Genomic DNA, 20672 nt, shown 5'->3' on the forward strand with positions numbered 1-20672 from the left:
TGCATAGCAAGCTATAAAGGGCAACGATGTGACAAATATAAAACAATCCAAACGAGGATACTAACGGCCACTTTTATGTACAAATAGAAGACGAATGCCCCCGCTCAAGCTTGCCTATAATATGTTAATATTTTTAGAACGGACGGAAAGATGGATGGACGGACGGTCAAGGGTAACACTTAATTCCCCTTCACAAAGCGGCGGGGCATATAATATGAACGGGAAACAAATATTGTATGCAGCAACAAACGACAACCACTGCATTACCGGTTCCTTTCTTGGAACAGACACATACAGAATGTTGCTATGTCAAACATGTTTGCTGGTGCCATACATAAAATAGTTCAAACAATGATTATAAATAGCTATGCGTGTCAAGAGATTATTTTAGACTAGACTGATATTTTCACCATCTAAGCAGCTACGAAAACATGTAGGTCTATGATTAAAATAATGAATATAAAATGTAAAAAGGACAATAGTAGAGCCAATTTAAGTCAAAATATACACAAATCTACATTGGGAAATTCTTAGGCAGACAATAGTGTCAAAGAAAAAATCCAAGATGTACACTTTAACCCAATATAGTCTGACAAGATGTATATGTCAATTCTGTTGAAAGCTATAAGTTTGATTCACGTGGATACTGTGCGTTTGCACGTTTACAGCTTATTCTCAGAAATTAATACTCAGTTAGATACTGCCATTGGTGATATGCAATAATATGAGGTCTTTGAGCTATATTCCACAGTTAAGTGACTTTACATGATCTAAAAACTAAAAACAATTCTTTACGTCCGTGTTCAGTTTCTATATACTTAATAATCTTTTTGCATATTTCTTGGTGTAAGGATGTATGCAGGCCTTTAAGTTCGGCTTCATTTATTGTACGATATCAAAGTTAATGGCCAAGTTCTGACCTCACATGCTTTGACTGCCTAACTACCTATAACTTATTGTATGGATAGCTGGAGATTAAAGTACACCCCCCCCCCCCCTCCCGACAAATGGCGATCACTCTCATATTACACTTCATTGACTTCTATCAAGCTTTACGTCTGAATTTAGATCACTGATCCCCGAGGGTTGATTAGGGTAAAACATATGGTCATACTTAGATTTTTCACGTCCAGCAGTAAAACTCTCGTTTAGAATGAGCGTCCTGGTTTAGCTGTGTGAATGTATAATAAATATGCATCCATGCCGGTTCGGTTGGAATGGACACGCTGTGTAGAGTCAGCAATCGCGATTAAAAAATAAAAAAAGTGTAACAATCTCTCAGGGTTTCGTATATAGGTGACCAGTTACAAGGGAAAATATATGCATATCCAACAAATCCTTGTTTTCCAGTGACAGTACAATTTCACCGCCCTTCATTCCGGTCGACCTACCTGTTGTTTAAATTGTTAGTGTGTTCTCGTCCTGATTATTCATGAAATATTTGTCACTGGGCGTTAAGCAAGTCATAATAAATCAGGTAATCAATACCTGATACTTAAAGTGAATTAAACTCATACATATAGCTACCCTATTCTTTTCCAAGAATTCATAAATGATATTTGTAATCAATACCTGATACTTAAAGTAAATTAAACTCATATATATAGTTACCCTATTCCTTTTCAAGAATTCATAAATGATATTTGTAATCAATACCTGATACTTAAAGTAAATTAAACTCAAATATATAGCTACCCTATTCGTTTCAAGAATTCAGAATTCCTAAATCAAAATTAACTTAAAATTAAAAATTCAGAATACTTGTTAGAAATTTTATTCAGGTTTTAGAAAAGAACAATTCAAACTTAAACTCAAAAACAAAAGCAAAACAAATCAACAATAAAATGTCCGATACTTGATTTATTTTATATATTGTTGTTTCGTTTGATTGTGTCCATCTGTTTGTCTCTCGTTGGTGTAGGAGGCCTTGGTAGCCGAGTGGTATACGTAGTTCATCGTGCGTTCGATTCCAATCTTAATTGACTAGGATTGCCATTTATCCTCTCGAAGGTCGGTGGTTCTACCCGGGCATTTAGGCTTCCTCCACCAATACAAACTGGTCGCTACGACATAGCCAATAATGCTGAAAGTGGCGTTAAAACACCAACAATCAATAAATCGATCTCATATCTTCATATCTAACATCTTCATATAGAGAGTTCTTTTTTGGAAAAGGTTAAACATACCAAAATTTGAAAAGCCTGATTAAAGAATCTATTATTTTCTAAAGGGACTTACTTATCACGAAGTCATATGTACCATTGATGTGTTCTACGATTGCATATCCAACACCTACTGTATGTACATACACAACACCAAATAGTCCAACGAAAAGTCCTAATAAAATCCACCATGCTATGGTACTTCTATAAATTAAAAAAAATATTTTAATGGTTTTTCATTGGTTATAGGAAATTAAGCTTTACAAGTGAAAGAGAGAACGGTGTACATATAGGTATAAAATGATGAGCCGACCACTCTTTGCTCTTACTCCTTAATGCCGCGTGCGTAGCGGAGAAGTAGATAATATAAAAATAAGAAGACGTGGTATAATTACCAATGAGACAACTCTCTACAAGAGACCTAATGGAATATTTAGACAGCTCTCTCACAAGCAAACAACTATAACTGTAAAACTTATAGGCATACACCTCAGACACGGGGTTCAATCTACTGTATCCACACAGCACGAGTAACAAACCCTGGCTGCAGTAAATATAAAAATAAATAGATGTGGTATAATGCCAGTCTTTGATTTAAATTATTTTTGTAAACCCCGTTTTTCGGAAGAGTTCAATCATTGCCTTATTTTCTGTGGTTCGGAGATTGTTGTTTGTCTTTTTGTCGATTTTTTGGGCGGCAATTGTTGTTTTTGTCTGCAGCTTATGATTTATGATCTGTCTCTTTTATTCTTTAAATCAACCGCTCATAAATAGTTAGGATCATTCTAAACACTGACTTTTTAACAAACTACAGACAAAGATTCGGCACACATTTTTTTCGTGTTTTGAATGCTCCTGAACTTCATAAACAGAATGATCTAGTAGCTGACCATAAATGATTTTTATAGATATTCGGGAAACGATGCAATGATTAGGCGAACAATGCTGCAGATATTTTGTCACTGTTCTTAAGTGTAAACAAAATACTACTGAGACGGATGACGACTAAAACTTTGACTGCAATTTTTTGCAAAATAAAGAATTCTTGTTGAATCAAACTTTTTTTGTTCATCATTGATATAGTGTACGCTATTATGAAATATATGTGGAATTCTTTAGATTTTGAATTGTCGAATTTTAATACTCTGATCTCGGTCAAAGAAGGTTTTTTTTTCCTATGTTCTGACGCTAAATAGATTAATTCCTTTAAAGTATATTATCCTAAAGTAACGTTTTAAGGTTACTATCAAAGAGGGTCTGATAGGGTTTTTTTGAAAAGATTATGTTTAAATAATGCAATGAAAAGAGCAAAATGAGCTAAAAAAAAAAAAAAAAAAAAAAAAAAAAAAAAACTAAAAACTAAAAAGAATAATGTGTTGCAAAAGTATAAAGAATAACTGTGGATAATAAAAGAATTAGGTAATACAATACTGAATACAGAAATGAGCGATATACAGAATAAATAAATCATATAATTGCTGAAAAATTCATAGTAAAATATCTTCATTAGAATTTTACAGAATAAGTGTTATTTTTAAAGATAAAGAAAAATTCCCTAAACATTTAAAGAATACAGAATTAAGGACCCCCATCCAGATCCAAATCAAACGAATTTAAAAAAAAAATGAATTCATTGTTATCACCAAATGTTCATTGCCTATAAAAATGGAGATGTCGGAGGATTTTCTGATTTGATTCTGAAACCTACCTTGATGTTCGCACAGGATGGTGGATATTTGCCGCAGTTAAATATCTGAAAATGCGAAAGACGTAAACATTAACAAATTATCTCTGAGCATATTTCACAGAGAAAACAAATATATTAAAGTAGGTTCTTGATAAACACTAGAAAAACGAGGGTATCATCACACTTAATTTTTATAATTTAATTCTAAATTTCATTTTTAAGGAGTAAACATGAAAAAAAAAAGTTGATGACTTCACGGTCACATGACAAAATTATGTCTATGAGCTAGACAAAAAACTTTCAGCCAAATCAGAAGACGTGTTACATCCAAAATTAAATTATATTCATTTAATTCTTTATTGGTAGGTCATTTTTATCTTTTGCTGATTCCACATTAAGTTAGTATATTGATAAACCTTCGTTTGTCCAAACTTTTGAGTCTTGAAAATTCAAGTAAAGGTGTATCCAGAAACCAAATGCAGAAAAGCGCATATGAAACGTTCTACTTCGTAGGTCTGCATCGATATATGTCCAATACTGTTAACAATAACAATTACATCTATAGAGTATATCATTAGCCAATTGGTCAAAACCGAAGAAAACCACGAATATAACCTCTGGTACGGTTACCTTATATGGTCCATGCGTCTTATATATCTTCCAATGTATTTTTTTTCCTTATCATGCTTATGTCACAACAAGTTTGGCTTTTGGAATTACTGATGGAAAGAACAAAACATAAATGGTGCATCGGACGTGTTGGTATATAAAAAAAGGTTTCTCAGTTATTTTTTTAATTTCATACTTTATCACATCATAAGCTGTTTGTTTTTGTTTGATTTTTGTTTGTTGCTGTAAATGAAGTGATCAGTATTATGGAGCTACCATTTGATTTTTATGGAAAGGGGGGGGGGGGGGAGGGGGAGGGGGGCTAGGATGAAAAATGTTGTCCTGCATTTTTTTTAGTTGTAATCTCTGTACTGCATTTTTATTTTTCACTCTATTCGGTCCTGCCTTTCTTTATTAGTTTATCCCGACTTTTTTTATATAAATTGTTATCCTGCCTTTTTTTTTGGACAAGTTGCTCATCTTGCCTTTCTTTTTTACTCAAAACTCCTGTCCTGCCTTTCTTTCAAATTTCATCCTAGCCCCCCCCCCCTCCCCCCCCCCCCCCCCCCCCCACAAAAATCAAATGGTAGCTCCCTTAAAACGTGTTGCGTTTTATTAGAGTTAAATTTATTATATTGAGAGCGCTGATCTTTTTCTCTTTTATCATCTTTTCATGCCTTACAACGTGTAAATATTCCTTGCTTACGTCAATACATCTATAAAATTAAAAATGAAATAGAGATTATGTAATTTCTGAAATATGAGGTCATAAAATTTGTTATCCGTGCATTTGAAATAGTTTGAAAGTTTTGCTTCAGGTATTTAGCGAGAAGAGGCGGTTAAAATTACTTCTAAGAAGGGGATAGGCGTGGTTAGGGGTCGGGACAAGAAAAAGTTGAAGTTCAATAAAAATGTTTATGGCCTTCAAAATGGGGTTTAGAAGAAAAATGTCTATGGCAGTGCCCCAAAAGCGGTTTATAGTTGATGGTAAAGGAATTTGAATGCAAATATTATAGTATGTTAAAGTTTAACATAGCTTCAAAAACTTAGCTCAAAGTGGTAGAGGAGTGGTAAAATTTAAAAGCATTTCCCTTTTCATAAAAACAAATACTGCTACTAGAGTGTATAATACATCATGACTTTTTCTTGTATATAAATTCAGCTTATTTCTATGAAAGGATGTACTAATTTCCATGCGTAGTTTTCTTCCCGCTGGTGGTAGATTTTGATTAACTTTGACGCAATAAAAAAAATAAAACAATTTGACACAGCATTCTGGCAAAGACCCAGGCTAGTTGTATCAACAATATCAAAAATTGAGTACATAACAAAATTTGAAAACTTAATTTAGTTTATTTCAGTAATGAAAAATACAACTAAAACCAATGAAACCATTTAAACCAGAGAATGAGCTCAGAATCACCGGAAGGGTAAGAATTTTCTGGTTACTAAATACGAAGCATAAAGGCTTATAATTGTTTAAGTCATATGCAACTTCAAATTAAAAAAAGTTGAATATGTTTTATATACTTGAATGTCTAAGTTTTACTATAAAACAAGTGTACATAAGAAAATCCTTTATATTATCAAAATCTTCATAAATGTACTGCTATTGATTTTTTGTCTTCCCGTACACTAACTCGCAGATGTTTTCCCGTATGCCGTGACCTTAATCACGAGACCACTCGTTAAATCTTCGGCTACGCTTTTCGTGAATTAAATACGTTAATTCGTAAAAAGCGTGCTATATATATAACGTATCCAACCAAAATACCAATAGGAAAATTTATAGTCATTTCTATTACATTTTGTTTTATTCTTTCATGAAGTGGAGGAAATTAAACGACTAAAATTCCAGTGACAATTTTTTTGAAAGAATTATATTGTCACGATAAAAACAAGTATCCACCAATTTATCAATATCGCCTCTTCGTTTATAGACCACGTTATTCCTTTTTGTAGCTCTCCTTGGGCATTAATTTGTATCAAGTACAATGTATAGTGAACCATTTTTAATTTAGGGTTAGGTTTACAAGTTTGGCTAGTGTTAGGGTAAGCCCCCTCACTCCCCCCTTTTTTTCTCGATTTGTTTTTGATATATTGTTGTGTATGCATTTTGTTTACATTTATTAGGGCATTTTATGTTCATTGTTTTCATAGTTTACTAGGTCAAGGAGGCGGAGCTAGACAATTAAATAACAACTTTTGAGATGGAAGTTAGAGCACTGGTCTAAGCTCCTCCCATTCTTTGCTTTTCCTATGACAAGCGACACACGGCGGGACTGGAGAGACCATTCAGTTTACGCACTCCTCTAAAAATAACCGACGTTAACTCGCTGGAAGATCAAAGGAAAAATTACCATTCATGTTACAAGAATTGTTTATTTAATGAATATGTGATATGTTATTCATTTATTAATATAGAGAAACTATGAGCAAGAGAAAACCCATTTCTCTTCTTTAATGTTATAATCTTGATGAAATTGTCGGTAAATTAGAGATGAATCTTAATAATTATGTTATCAGCTGGTAAAAGTGATATTTATAGAAAATAAAAGCATTTTTTTCAAATATTTTTGGCATTAAAATGGAGGACATATTTTCACGTAGTAAGACAATATGGTCAACGACTGTTAAGCAGAATTTTATTTCATAAACAGAAATTTTTAAAAAGATATCGACGAATGAACTATCAATATAAAAATAAGGAGATGTGGTATGCTTGCCAATGAGACAACTATCCACCAAAGTTCAAATGAAGTAGATGTAAGCAATTATAGCTAACCGTACGGCCTTCAACAATGAGAATGGTAAACGGTCATAAATCTGTCGTGTAAGTTGCTTGGTTGTCGTTTACCTTCAGTCCAATGCCAAATATTTCTTGCATAGTCAGGACGACAACAAAATAAACAATCAATACAGAATATATATTTTCTGCAATGTAGACCGACCAGGAACACGAAGGGCGGGACAGTCTGAAAGTTTTGCCTCCAGGTATATTTAGCGAATGATGAAAATTACTTCTGAGAAGAGGAAAAGCGGGGTATTTTGCAGGGTACGAAAAAATTGATGATCAATAGAAATATCCTTCAGAATGATTGAGTAGAAAAATACGAATCATGGTCGATTGTAATAGATTTTGAATGGCACTGTTTAGTATGTAAGTGTTTCGTAGCTGAAAGTTAAAATTCTAAGCCTTTCTGTTTTTCGACTAACCGTGAAAGCAATCGTCTTCTTATAAGAAAATTACTATTACAAGAATATAAAATATATCATGACTATTTCTTGTATATGAATGTAGCATATTTCTTTGAAAGAAAGAACGTTATAATCTAATCTTTTGAATTTCAATATTGCATCATTTTAATTTTGACTTAAGAAACGCTTATCTTCTATCGCAACATGAATAAACTTTCCATGCAGTTTGATGCTGCTTTGAAATAAAATTCGGTCTTAAGTCAGGTCTATTTCAGGGCTCTAGAAGTGTTCCAAGGTAAACTTTCTGATTACTTGTCAAAGATAGACATGATAAATTTCTCTATGTGAAACCGATGACGTAAATTGGTAAATAAATACGGGGGTAAAAAATCAATCAGCTGCTGTTAATTAAATGTTAAAAAGTGCAATTGAATAGTAGTATCTCAAAGAATTGCTTTATGGGTAAATAATGCTGGATGCTTGAAATCTAACATCAACTATGACAACCTATCAATATTAACCATAAGATAGCAATTAAGGAACTTTTTACGAATGATATTGATTGATTAATAGTTTCTTTAGATCACACGACAAGGGTTGACTGCAATTGTAAGGAGATAGGATTTGCATGATTTCTAATTTACTTTTATTAAACGCAGTGAAAAAATATAGAGATAATTGTTATGAAAAAACCCAACAAACAAAACATAACCAAAGTCCCTTCATATTATAATACTGGTTGTAGGAAAGGCTAAATACTTCAGGCCAGACTCCGGTTGAACTGCAGTTGCTTAAAATGAACACCTTTTCCAGAAAAATATTGTTCTTTCCAGCCTCTGTATATGTGGACAAGTTGAGAGCAGCAAACACTATCTGCTAGAATGTCATAATTATAGATTCATTAGGACACAAACCATTTCCACACTATCAAGATATAATATACAAACATTATTATCAGGTAGTGAACTCATCAGTGATGAGGAAAACGAAAATATTTCTAAAGTTGTACAAAGTTTTATTTTGGAAACAGGGATATTTGGTTCATAAACTTTTATTTTTATGTCGATTTAGATGTTGAAACTTTATAATTTAACCTTATTTTTTGAAATATTTACATATTTTCACAGCTACATGCGAGACCATAATTATAAAAATGAGTTGATCACATTTTTCGATCAAACTGACTTCTGAGTAACGTGCAAACAACAGAATAAACATATAATGTAAATTGAAAATTATATTATGCGGGTGTCTTACACTATGTTCCCAATTTTGTCATTTTTTTTAAGGGAGACGGATTTATATAAGTTCTTCTTGTTTCCGAATCCCTGTATTTCTATTGTATAATTGTAATTTGTGCACTTTTGAATAAAATAAAATATTTGTTTAAACTAAAACATAACCATTCACATATACAATAAACACGTAAGAAAAACTTTATCAAAAACCAAGTAGCACAATGGAAACAAAAACAAACAACACAACAATGAAATTAACAAGTTTATTTTATATGTCTTATTGTGTCTTTGTCTTAAATCACTACGACACCTTGTCGCGGTCGTAGATCTTTAGACACCAGTTAGTCGTCTGACCTGTAAAATAACCTATTGTGTCCTAATCCATCTTCGCTAGCCAACAGTTACGATCTGGTCCCCCTAAGCGGTACCAGATCGTAACCCTTGACTAGCGAAGATGGTTCTATTCCTGATTAGGGGGAACGGATCGTAACCCTTGGATAGCGAAGATGGTCCTATTCCTGATTAGGGGGAACGGATCGTAACACTTGACTAGCGAAGATGGTCCTATTCCTGATTAGGGGGAACGGATCGTAACACTTGACTAGCGAAGATGGTCCTATTCCTGATTAGGGGAACGGATCGTAACCTTTGGCTAGCGAAGATGGTCTATTCCTAATTAGGGGAAACAGATCGCAAACCCTGGCTAGCAAAGATGGTCGAATTCCTGATTAGGGGGAAACGGATCGTAACCCTTGGCTAGCTAAGATGGTCCTATTCCTGATTAGGGGGAACGGATCGTAACCCTTGGCTAGCAAAGATGGTCGAATTCCTGATTAGGGGAAACGGATCATAACCCTTGGCTAGCTAAGATGGTCCTATTCCTGATTAGGGGGAACGGATCGTAACCCTTGGCTAGCTAAGATGGTCCTATTCCTGATTAGGGGGAACGGATCGTAACCCTTGGCTAGCGAAGATGGTTCTATTCCTGATTAGGGGGATTGGATCGTAACCCTTGGCTAGCGAAGATGGTTCTATTCCTGATTAGGGGGAACGGGTCGTAACCCTTGGCTAGCGAAGATGGTTCTATTCCTGATTAGGGGGAACGGATCGTAACCCTTGACTAGCGAAGGTAGTCTTATTCCTGAATAGGGGGAACGGATCGTAACCCTTGGCTAGCGAAGGTAGTCCTATTCCTGATTAGGGAACCGGATCGCAACCCATGGCTAGCGAAGATGGTCATTTTCCTGTTTAGGGGGAACGGGTCGTAACCCTTGGCTAGAGTTTTGCACTTGATTTGTATCTTCTAAATGTATTTATTAAGTTTGAACATCGGTAAACTACAGTACTGTTGCCTCTAATTTATCAATTAATATATGTGGAAAAAATTACTGATTTATAAATATCAAAGAAATTTGGATTGAAATTCCTAAACGGCAGAAAAAGAATGGCCGGTTTGGAGTCTGAATCTTATGATGTGTCATGGGTAAGGTGACGTCTTCCTGTAGACTGTTACCTCGCGGACTCGCACGTTAAAAATCCGGATCATCGTGTCGGATTTGTACGAAGCAGAGTGCATATTCGTATCTCGTTAACATGTTAACATCCTGGTATGCTTGTAATATTTGCCACTGGACGTTTAACACCAATTCATTATTATCATCATCATCTTTTTTTATCAACTAAAGGATGAAGTCAAAGTTGTCTATTGTGTTCGCCCGCTTGCTGAAAACTCACGTTTTTGAATCTGAGAGAAAAACCAAACAAATAAAGTATCCAGAAAATCTTTTGAAATAAGGAAAAATTGGGATTTATAAAGTGACATGTGCGGAATGTATGAATGTATGTATGTCTAAAATCATTATTTGATTCAAAATAAAAAATATTCAATGCATGAGGATGTGAATAGTTTTTTTTAAGATAAAATACTTGAACACGAATGATTTCGATGTCAAAATGGCGTTAACATGCGTGTTTATATTTTTCATGTGTGGTTTTCTAGCTGGTGGTGGTAGATTTTGATTAACTTTGACGCAATGAAATAATAATAATAATAATAATAAAAAAAAAACAATTTGACACAGCATTCTGGCAAAGACCCAGACAAGTTGTATTAAGAATGTAAAAAATTGAGTACATAGCAAATTTTGAAATCTTTATTCAGATAATTCTAGTAATAAAAAAGACAACTAAAATCAATATAACCAATGAATGAGCTCAGCATCACCGGAAGGAAAAGCATTTCTTGTTTACTTAATACCAAGAATAAAGGCTTATAATTATTTTATAAGAGTATATCTTTGTTTATTTAATGGATATGTGATATGTTATTCGTTTATTAGTTGTAAAGTAAAGTTACTAAGAGCAAGGGGAAATCCATTTCTTTTCTTTTATGTTATAATCTTGATGAAATTGTCGGTAAATTAGAGATGAATCTTAATAATTATATTATCAGCTGGTAAAAGTGATATTTTTAGAAAATAAAAGCAATGTTGGCATTAACCAGAAAGAAATATTTTTTTCAGATGTCAACGACTTTTACGCAGATTTTTTTTCACAATGATAAAAGGCTCAATTTAAAAGAATGTATCGATGAATGATCTATCAAGATGGTATGGCCACAAACCTGTTATGTATGTTGATTGAGAGTTGTTTGCTTACGTCCAGTGGCAAATATTTCTTGCATATGCACCTGACGACAACAAATAAACATCCAATATGTAGTTTCTGCAACAACAATCGACTAGGAACATGAAGGGCATGACATTTACACTGCCAATGGAAAATAAGGATATTTTAAGGTGGTACCTAACACTACAGGGAGATAACTCTGTAAAAATCAATTAAACGTTTTAATTACGTTGCATTGTTAAGGAAATATTAAGCTTCTCAGTGATCAAAATTAGTGTTTGTCAAACTGCTATATAACCAGTGAAATTTTTCTGATAAAGTGGTTGGTTCAAATTTTTTGAAATTTTTATATTTCTGTCAAAGGGTCAAAGTAAACATTTTGTCAAAATTTTATGAAAATTAAACGAGCCAAATTAATATTAGTCAAGGTGTTGGGTACCACCTTAATATGATGGATAAGGACATAAAACCTTTCCATACAACAGATATTATATATGTTGGATAGGGACCAAAACCTTCCCTTACAACAAGCCACCTACGGACACCGCAGATAGTCGTTGCGGTGGTTCTGCAACATGCAGAGCATAGTTTTCACCCTTTAAGGGGTATCTAATTTAACATCCCTATTGCGACCGAAATGACACGTTTTCTTAATATAAAATCTAATTTGTACACGAAACGTGCGTCTGGCGTACACAATTTTAATCCTGGTATCTATGAGTTTATTTTAAATATGGCGTATCCAAAGAAGGTCTTTAATTTTAAGCCCGCTTCCCATTCATATGCTTGGAATTTTCGAGAAAAAAAGCTTTTCATAAACCTACTGAGTACATTATATAATCTTTTATTAAAATAAATGATTCTAATTCTAAAACATGTGTATCAAAAATCAATTTAGCTGAGGAAATATTAATTTAAAACTTAATCTTAACTCTATAGAAAAGGAATAGCCGAATTATAAAGGTAGAACTTATTCATTTAAAATGCTGCTTTAAAACCTGAGAAGAGCTGAAACAAGAGTGCACATGCTAAAATGTCTCGCCAGTTTGACTGACCATTGATTTCATGTTGAAAGTCTTATAGATAAAAGTTTTAATTACTACAAGTATCACATAAACTTATTTTTTTAAAGATCCATGATAATGAGGTCAAGGTCAAATAAATCCTGTCAGACAAACATGTACACCTTACAATCACTCCATACACCAAATATAGTTGACCTACTGCTTTTAGTATTTGAAAAAAACAGACCAAAACACAATAAAATGCTCCGCTGGGCGCAGCTTGATACGACCGCAGATGTCGAACCCTGAACAGTTGGGGCAAGTATGGACACAACATTCAAGCTTGATACAACTCTGAATTTGGATTGTGATTAAATATTTGACTCAGCATAGGTTTCTGACATAGAATGAATGTGGTCTAAGAACTTAAATTTTTTTAATTTACCTATTATGGTCCAATATCCAAAATCTAAATACATGGTTAGATTCAGCATATCAAAGAATCCAAAGAATTCAATTTTTGATGAAATCAAACAAAGTTTAATTTTGGACCCTTTTGACCTCAATGTGGACCAATTTGATAACGGGGCCCAAAAATCAAAATACATGGTTAGATTCAGCATATCAAAGAACCCCATATATTCAATTTATGTTGAAATCAAACAATTTGAAAGTTTAATTTGGGACCCTAACTTGGACCAACTTGAAAACTGGGCCCATAATCAAAAATCTAAACACATGTTTAGATTCAGCATATCAAAGAACCCCCAGAATTCAATTTTTGTTAAAATCAAACTATGTTTAATTTTGGATCCTTTGGACTTTAATGTAGACCAATTTAAAAAACGGGACCCAAAATTAAAAATCTAAATACACGGTTAGATTTGGCATATCAAAGAACCCCAATAATTCAATTTTTGATGAAATCAAACAAATTTTAATTTTGGACCCTTTTGACCTCAATATAAACCAATTTTATAGCGGGGCCCACAAATAAAAAATCTAAAAACATGGTTAGATTCAGCATATCAAAGAACCCCATATATTCAATTTTTGTTGAAATCAAACAAAGTTTAATTTTGGACCCCAATTTGGACCAACTTGAAAACTGGGCCCAAAATCAAAAATATAAATACATGTTTAGATTCAGCATATCAAAGAACCCCATATATTCAATTTTTGTTAAAATCAAACTTAGTTTAATTTTGGACCCTTTGGACCTTAATGTAGACCAATTTGAAAACTGGACCCAAAATTAAAATCTAAATACACGGTTAGATTCGGCATAACAAATAAATAAATGTGGTCAAAGATTTTACAAATCTAATGAGCCATACTGTGCAATTAAAGATTAATTCTTGAAATTTTTCAATATTTGAAATTTGAAAAAAAAAAAAATATTTGAAGAATAATTCTTTTTAATTTCTGAAATCTGAAATGAGAAAAAATTGACCCCCACAATTTCTGTTTACCCCCCCCCCCCCTTTTTTTCCCCCAACAAATTCTTTCCCTCAAGATATGGTCATAATCTCAATTCAAATTTTTAGTTTTAGTGCGAAAATCAATGTGTCTTCGGACGACGACGACGACGACGACGCAAACGTCATACCAATATACGACCGCAAAAAAATTTTGCGGTCGTATAAAAACTTACTATTGACCAATGAACCATGAAAATTAGGTCAGGGACAGATGACACCTGCCAGTTGGACACGGTACACCTTAAAACCATTCCATACACCAAACATAAGTAGACCTATAATTGCTTATAGTATCTGTGATTTGGACTTGACCACGAAAACTTAACCTTGTTCACTGATCCATGAAATGAGGTTGAGGTCAAGTGAAAACTGTTTGACAAGCATGAAAACCGTGCAAGGTACGCAAATACCAAATGTAGTTGTCCTATTACTCATAATAAGAGAGAAATTAACATTACAAAAAATCTTAACTTTTTTTTCAAGTATTCACTGAACCATGAAAATTAGGTCAAGGACAATGGACATGTGACAGACGGAAACTTCATAACATAAGGCATTTATATACAAAGTATGAAACATCCAGGTCTTCTACCTTCTGCACTATGTAAAAGCTTTCAAGTAATTAGAAACACCGCCGCCGGATCACCATCCATATGTCTCGTTTCTGTGAAAGAAGTCGCAGGCGAGACAAAAATCAGGTGCTAAAAACAAAATGCTTAAAATGAAATTCGGATAAAACAATAGTTAAATCTTTAAAATTGAGTGATATTGATATCAGTTGTCAAACAGCTTGTGATTTAATTTAGATATTGGATCAGTTGCAAGATTGACTGCTTGATTAACGTCCAGTGGCGAATATTTCATGCATTTTCAGTACGAGAACAAATTAACAATTATAATACTGTTACATACAATAGTTAGGTCCTGTAATAGGATTCGACCGAGATAAAGAACGGGAACTTTGGACTGCCACAGGAAAAGGATGGTAAATTGGATAATGACATAAATTAAGCCTTGCTATAGGCCACCAACGGGTCCCTCAAAGAGTCGTTGTAAAGGTTCTTTACGTGCAGAGAGCGTGGCACATTATCAACATTCTGACCGGACGTGACTGCAACTATACATCTCCCACAACTGAAATGTCGCCCAACTTTGGCAAGGGTTTTACTGTCGGTCGGAAGACGACCAAGAGTGACCATATTTCTATTCCCTAGTCATCCTTGGAGTAACCAGTTGCAGGAATATTGGCTTATTCGTGAATGGTTTTTGTTGTGAAATAGATAAAATTTTGTAGCTGCATGAATCTTCAAAATATATTTCCCTGTGTGTATAGTTATATGGAGATCAACGAACTAAAAGTTAAAACAAAAAACAAAAAACTATCGAGTACTATATAATTGACATAATGATTGTAATACATTTACTTATGAATGATGGATACAGCTGTTTTATTACTACATGTAAATATAGAGTGATAATAAAATACATATGAAAAACTCAAAATACATATGAAAAAATCAACTTGAAAGAAGCGATATGTCATATGTTAAAAAAATTACATCATCTTCATCATTCCAAGAATTTATGAAAGACGCGTTCGTGTAATAAAAAAGAATGATGGTACCTTCTATTTCAGATGACTTAAATTGCAAGCAATGTAAACTACGCCATTAAAAGTTCATCATCTAATTTTAAATTACAGAGACAACATCATCATATTTTGCAACTTTTTTCCAGATGAAGAATGAGGATTGAGTGCAAATAATAGTTGAATCCGTCTACAATATAAAAAATAAGAAGTTTTCTCTTTCTATGACTTCTAAATAGTTTTAATATACCCTTAGATTAGTAATCCCCCCCCCCCCCTTGTTTCTTACTTACATTATTAGCCAATTTGTTAATTAGCATTATATGTTTTCAATAATATAATTCCTTTACATCAAAACTGATATAAGTACCCTTCAAATGAAAAGCTTGATTGAACCAAGGAGGTTATAATAATCACAATCTCCTTGATTTACCACACAGAAATACATTAAATGTCCATGTAATTAATCATTTCTTCATTAAATAACCAATAAGTTGTATATGATTGGAGGCAACATTCCGATCATTGGATATCTAATCTGTATTCTGATACTTATCAGAAATATTTTCATCTGGTCATTCAGATAACTGATACAAATGTTCATACCTTAAAATAACCACAAACACAATGCCGAATCTATATGTGTTTGATATATATGTTTTGTACTAGTTGTAAATTTGTACTAGTTATCATGTGTGCCTTCTTTCACCGCTGGGGATAATAAAAATGTCTTCGATAATTATCTATAGCTTGATGATTTACTAACAAATGTGTATACATCTTATATCAACTTTGTATCAATGTTTTGAAGAAAACTATAGCACGTTGTCATCAGATATGACACGGATAAGTGAGATAAAAGAAAGTGTGCCTGTTTTATCCAATATTAATGCTACCGTTTCATAGGAGTCTGTGTTTTTGATTGGCTGAAAGCATTCGCGAGGCATTCTAAAATCAAAATTGTATTTCTTAATAAAATTCAGCATTCATGACTGTAATGCATAGGAAAACTAGTGATAATCTTGATACAAAATGTGCATAACTCGTAATTTAATAGTTTTGGGATATAAATGAATTATAAGAATTGACTGATGTTACTTTTGTAATTTTACAGGGTAGTAAAAGCCTTGGCACGTATGCATAAAGCTACTTAAGTTAAGTTTTGTTTCGAACGGACGGATTTTTCTTCATGTCCTACAATAAATTAGTATTACGATTGGATATCTTAACTTAAGTAGCTTTATGCATACGGGTCGGGTCCTTGTTCGTACTCACATTTTTGATATAAAGCGCTTACACGCTGCATACAGAATATGCTTCGGTCAATGCTGATAAAATTACAAAAAGAAGCATTCAATTGTAAATGCTAAATACTAATAATTTGTTCAAATTATAATTTGTATGAAGGCTTGTGTGACAACTTGTACACTAAATACACACACCATCGTATGGAAAACCTATCTTCCATGTTTAAATTCAATTGCTTTGTTGATAATTTTAAAAGAATGAAATAGTTTAACTAGAAACGGTTTAATGAAAATCGAATCAAGTTTTTAAGTGAAAATCTGCGGACAAAATTAAATAATGTAATAAATACATAAATATTAAAATCAGAAAGTTATACATCTATGATTGGTTTAAAAAATGCGTGAACTACAAACATTCAGAAATTCAGCCTTTTTAGAATTGAGCTGATAGTAATGATATCAATTATAACTATCATGTACTTGTGGTTTTTCTTCCCTGCACATGGTCGCTCAGAATAAAGTAACTGCCAAAGTACAAGAAGTTATTCAAACTAATAAACTTGCTGTCCTTAAAAACGTTGTGGATAGTAAAACAAACTCGTCAAAGATACCAGGCTTATATATAGTTTTGTACGCCAGACGCACGTTTCGTCTACAAAAGAGTCATCATTGACGATCCAATAAAAAAGTTAAAAGGCTAATAAAGAACTGCTTTTTTAAGAAAAAACAAAAAATATGAATTGAAATTCTAAATTTCGATGAAAAGATTCTCTCTGTCAAGTTCATTAATACGAACTTGCAATATGTATTTATAAAGGTTACTCGGGAACACGTGTATTTGTTTACTTTTAACACGTGTGTTTAAATCAAAACATGTTTATGTTTAATTTGATTGGACCATCAGTAAGTTATTACCGGTTTAAGTTATATCAATCATGATAACTTCATGCTAGAATTTTAGCGCTAAAATTATAATAAGATATCTAGAATTGTCATTCGAGGTTCGCCTATCCGACAGAAAGGTTCGTTTTCCCACCCACCCACCCCTTTTATTAAGACTTCATAGGAATGTGAATCAGTATGTTATGTAGAAAATAGTTGATAAAATACATGTATGTAAATCGAAATGATTTTTTCTTCAACTTATAGAACATTTTTCTATTGTAGATTGTGTTTATATGTGATGGCAGCGGTCGATGACAGCAAATTGGACATTTGTTTATTGTTTATAATAAAAATAAGCTTTCTGTGCTGTCGGGGCGAGCTGATAACCAAAAACTGTGTTGAGTTTTTACTTTGTAAATGCTTTATGTTCGTTTGAAGTATTGAATAAGAACATAAATGATTTTAATTGATACCATTGAAACCCTCCTTGTATATTGCGAATTGTTATTGTTTTCAATTTCTGATATGTATTAACTTTCTTCACATTCAGTGTGCATTGTATATTTTATTCTGTCCTTTTGTTGCACAGTTTGTCCATTGAAGTCTTAATAAAATATTAAAAAAATCTTGAAATATTGTCCATAAAAGCAGTACAATTCGTGTGTTGTTCGTATTTAAAACGCTCAAACTTAAATCTGTTAACTAATAGTTAATCGTAAATTGTCAAAAGTTATTTTACATGCTTTGAACTAAATTTTCAAATATAAAATTTCAATCTTAAATATATTAAACTAAAACTTACCGAACATCATTTCCTGGCATTTTCTAACTCATTTTTATAACGAAAATATGAAAAAGTGAAACCACAGTTAAAATCCTGACTTCATTTGTCTTCCCGGGTCGGTGCTGCAATGACGAAATCTTTGATCATAATTGGTTATTGTTTGTATACGTTTGTAACAAGGAAAACATGTAAATAAACAAAGTACAAACGTCAATAAGTAAACATTGCTAGAACAGATACAACACTCTAATTCACCAGACTTCGGTATGTGTGCTTTGATGCCAGTTGCTCCCATCAATTGATTGATCTATAATTCTAAAAATATAGACTATATAATATATATCTTGAATCACATTCATCAAAGCTCACCTGAAAGGAGAAATCATTTTCTTATCAATTCGCACATGTTTTTTTTATTCTTTTTTTTTTTATTATACTCTGATTAACCTGCTGTCAGTGTTTAAGGATGCTATCTATCTTTAACAGCGTGATAATTGTTACGCAATGAACTCTGGGTAGTGTGGCAATGAACAGAAATAAATAATTAAATTTTGATTTTGAAGTTTCAAAAGAAAAGAGGATATGTATTTCGCGTAGTAATGAAACACGACCTTTACTTTAATTAATTGTTCATATTAATTTTTTTTCTAGAAAATTAAACTAACACATTAGATGTTTCTATTTGATAATTGGAATATATTTAACCATAATGCAATGTTAAATGGGCTAAAGAGACTGTCATTTGATCATAGTATACATTCAAGTCTGATCATTACTCATAGCATTGTACTTTGGATCCAAACTTCTATATTTTCTTTTATCTAGATCCATTTAAAAAAATCTGCGTAACGTCATGAGATAAATGCCGCATGCTTGTACCAATAAAGTAGAAGAATCCGTTTTGATTATGATTTCAGACAATATGTTGGCAAATTTTAAAATCACCAGAAATTGTCGTATGAAAACATACCATAGTTCGACGCAAAGTGTCATACATCAGTTCTGTCTTGTTAGAAAGCCAACCGTGATGCATCTTTCCCGTCTAATTTAGAATGTCAAACGTCATATATTTCCCATCTTATGAAGGACGCCGACCGTCATACGTTTTTCCCGTTTTATATGTCCAGTCTTATTAAGGATGCCAACCGGCATTCATCTTTCCCGTCTTATTAAGGATTCCAACTGTCATGAATCCTTCCCGTATTATTAAAGATTCCAACCGTCATGAATCTTTCCAGTCTTATTAAAGATTCCAACCGTCATGAATCTTTCCAGTCTTATTATGTCATGAATCTTTCCAGTCTTATTAAGGATTCCAACCGTCATGAATCTTTCCCGTCTTGTTTAAAAGGATACGAACTATCATGTATATTTCCCATCTTATTAAGGATGTCAACCGTCATACAAATCTCCCGTCTTATTAAGGATACCAACCGTCATGTATCTTTCCCGTCTATTCTAGGATGCCATGAAAATGTCATGCATTTCCCGTCTTATTCGTCAACTCCTGTGTCGTCTGTTATTGGGGCCTCATGTTGAACTCTAGATGTCTTTGGTTTTTGTTGTTGTTTGTTGCCATTTCATTGACGTATACCCAAAATCTCTCTCTTCATATCAAAATTACACGAGACAGCTGCGAAGACAACAAAAAGAACTGAATACAACATGGACACTTCAAAATTAGGTCCAATAATAGATGACCCAGGAGTTGACTGGGTATACTCAAATGGTCGGCTAAATGTAGCTCTCGTCTGTCCTACGTTTAGATCCATGCTATAATTAAAGGGACGTCCTTTTGGATAAACAGGATAAATAAATACGCATTCACGTCCATTCGGAAAGGGGACCTCCAATTTGATGCTTCTTTTATTTTCCCGTCTTTTGTCCCGGTCCATCCACTTTGGGGAACCTTTCTATTAATGTAAGAATTATTCTTGACCTGAATATGCGTATACTATTTGCCACTGGACGTTAATGAAACAGCAATTAATCGATCAACAATAAACAGGTGTCCAAATGTAATATCAAGGTCAAAATAACCCAGATCATTCCAAAAATATGAAACCATCAAAACCCAAACTTTTGATATGACATTAGACAACCGATGAGGTTCCTGACTTTGGACAAGACACATGATGTTCATGTGAGGAGTTCCTGACTT

The 20672-nt window shown here is 33.2% G+C and overlaps 1 protein-coding gene across 1 annotated transcript in view; it reads right to left on the reverse strand.

The window, feature by feature from the left end:
* LOC127724318 (glucose dehydrogenase [FAD, quinone]-like) overlaps nt 1–18901 on the reverse strand; it is a 39944-nt gene extending 21043 nt beyond the window's left edge. The window contains exons 1-3 of the mRNA XM_052231248.1: nt 18530–18901; nt 3871–3915; nt 2239–2366 (exon numbers count right to left, since the gene is read on the reverse strand). Of these exons, the coding sequence (XP_052087208.1) occupies nt 2239–2366; nt 3871–3915; nt 18530–18549 (193 nt within the window). The 5' untranslated portion in view covers nt 18550–18901. The remainder of the gene's footprint in view (nt 1–2238; nt 2367–3870; nt 3916–18529) is intronic.
* Between the last annotated feature and the right edge of the window lie 1771 nt (nt 18902–20672).

Source organism: Mytilus californianus, unplaced genomic scaffold, assembly GCF_021869535.1.
Source record: "Mytilus californianus isolate M0D057914Y unplaced genomic scaffold, xbMytCali1.0.p SCAF_14, whole genome shotgun sequence".
Lineage (NCBI taxonomy): Eukaryota > Metazoa > Mollusca > Bivalvia > Mytilida > Mytilidae > Mytilus > Mytilus californianus.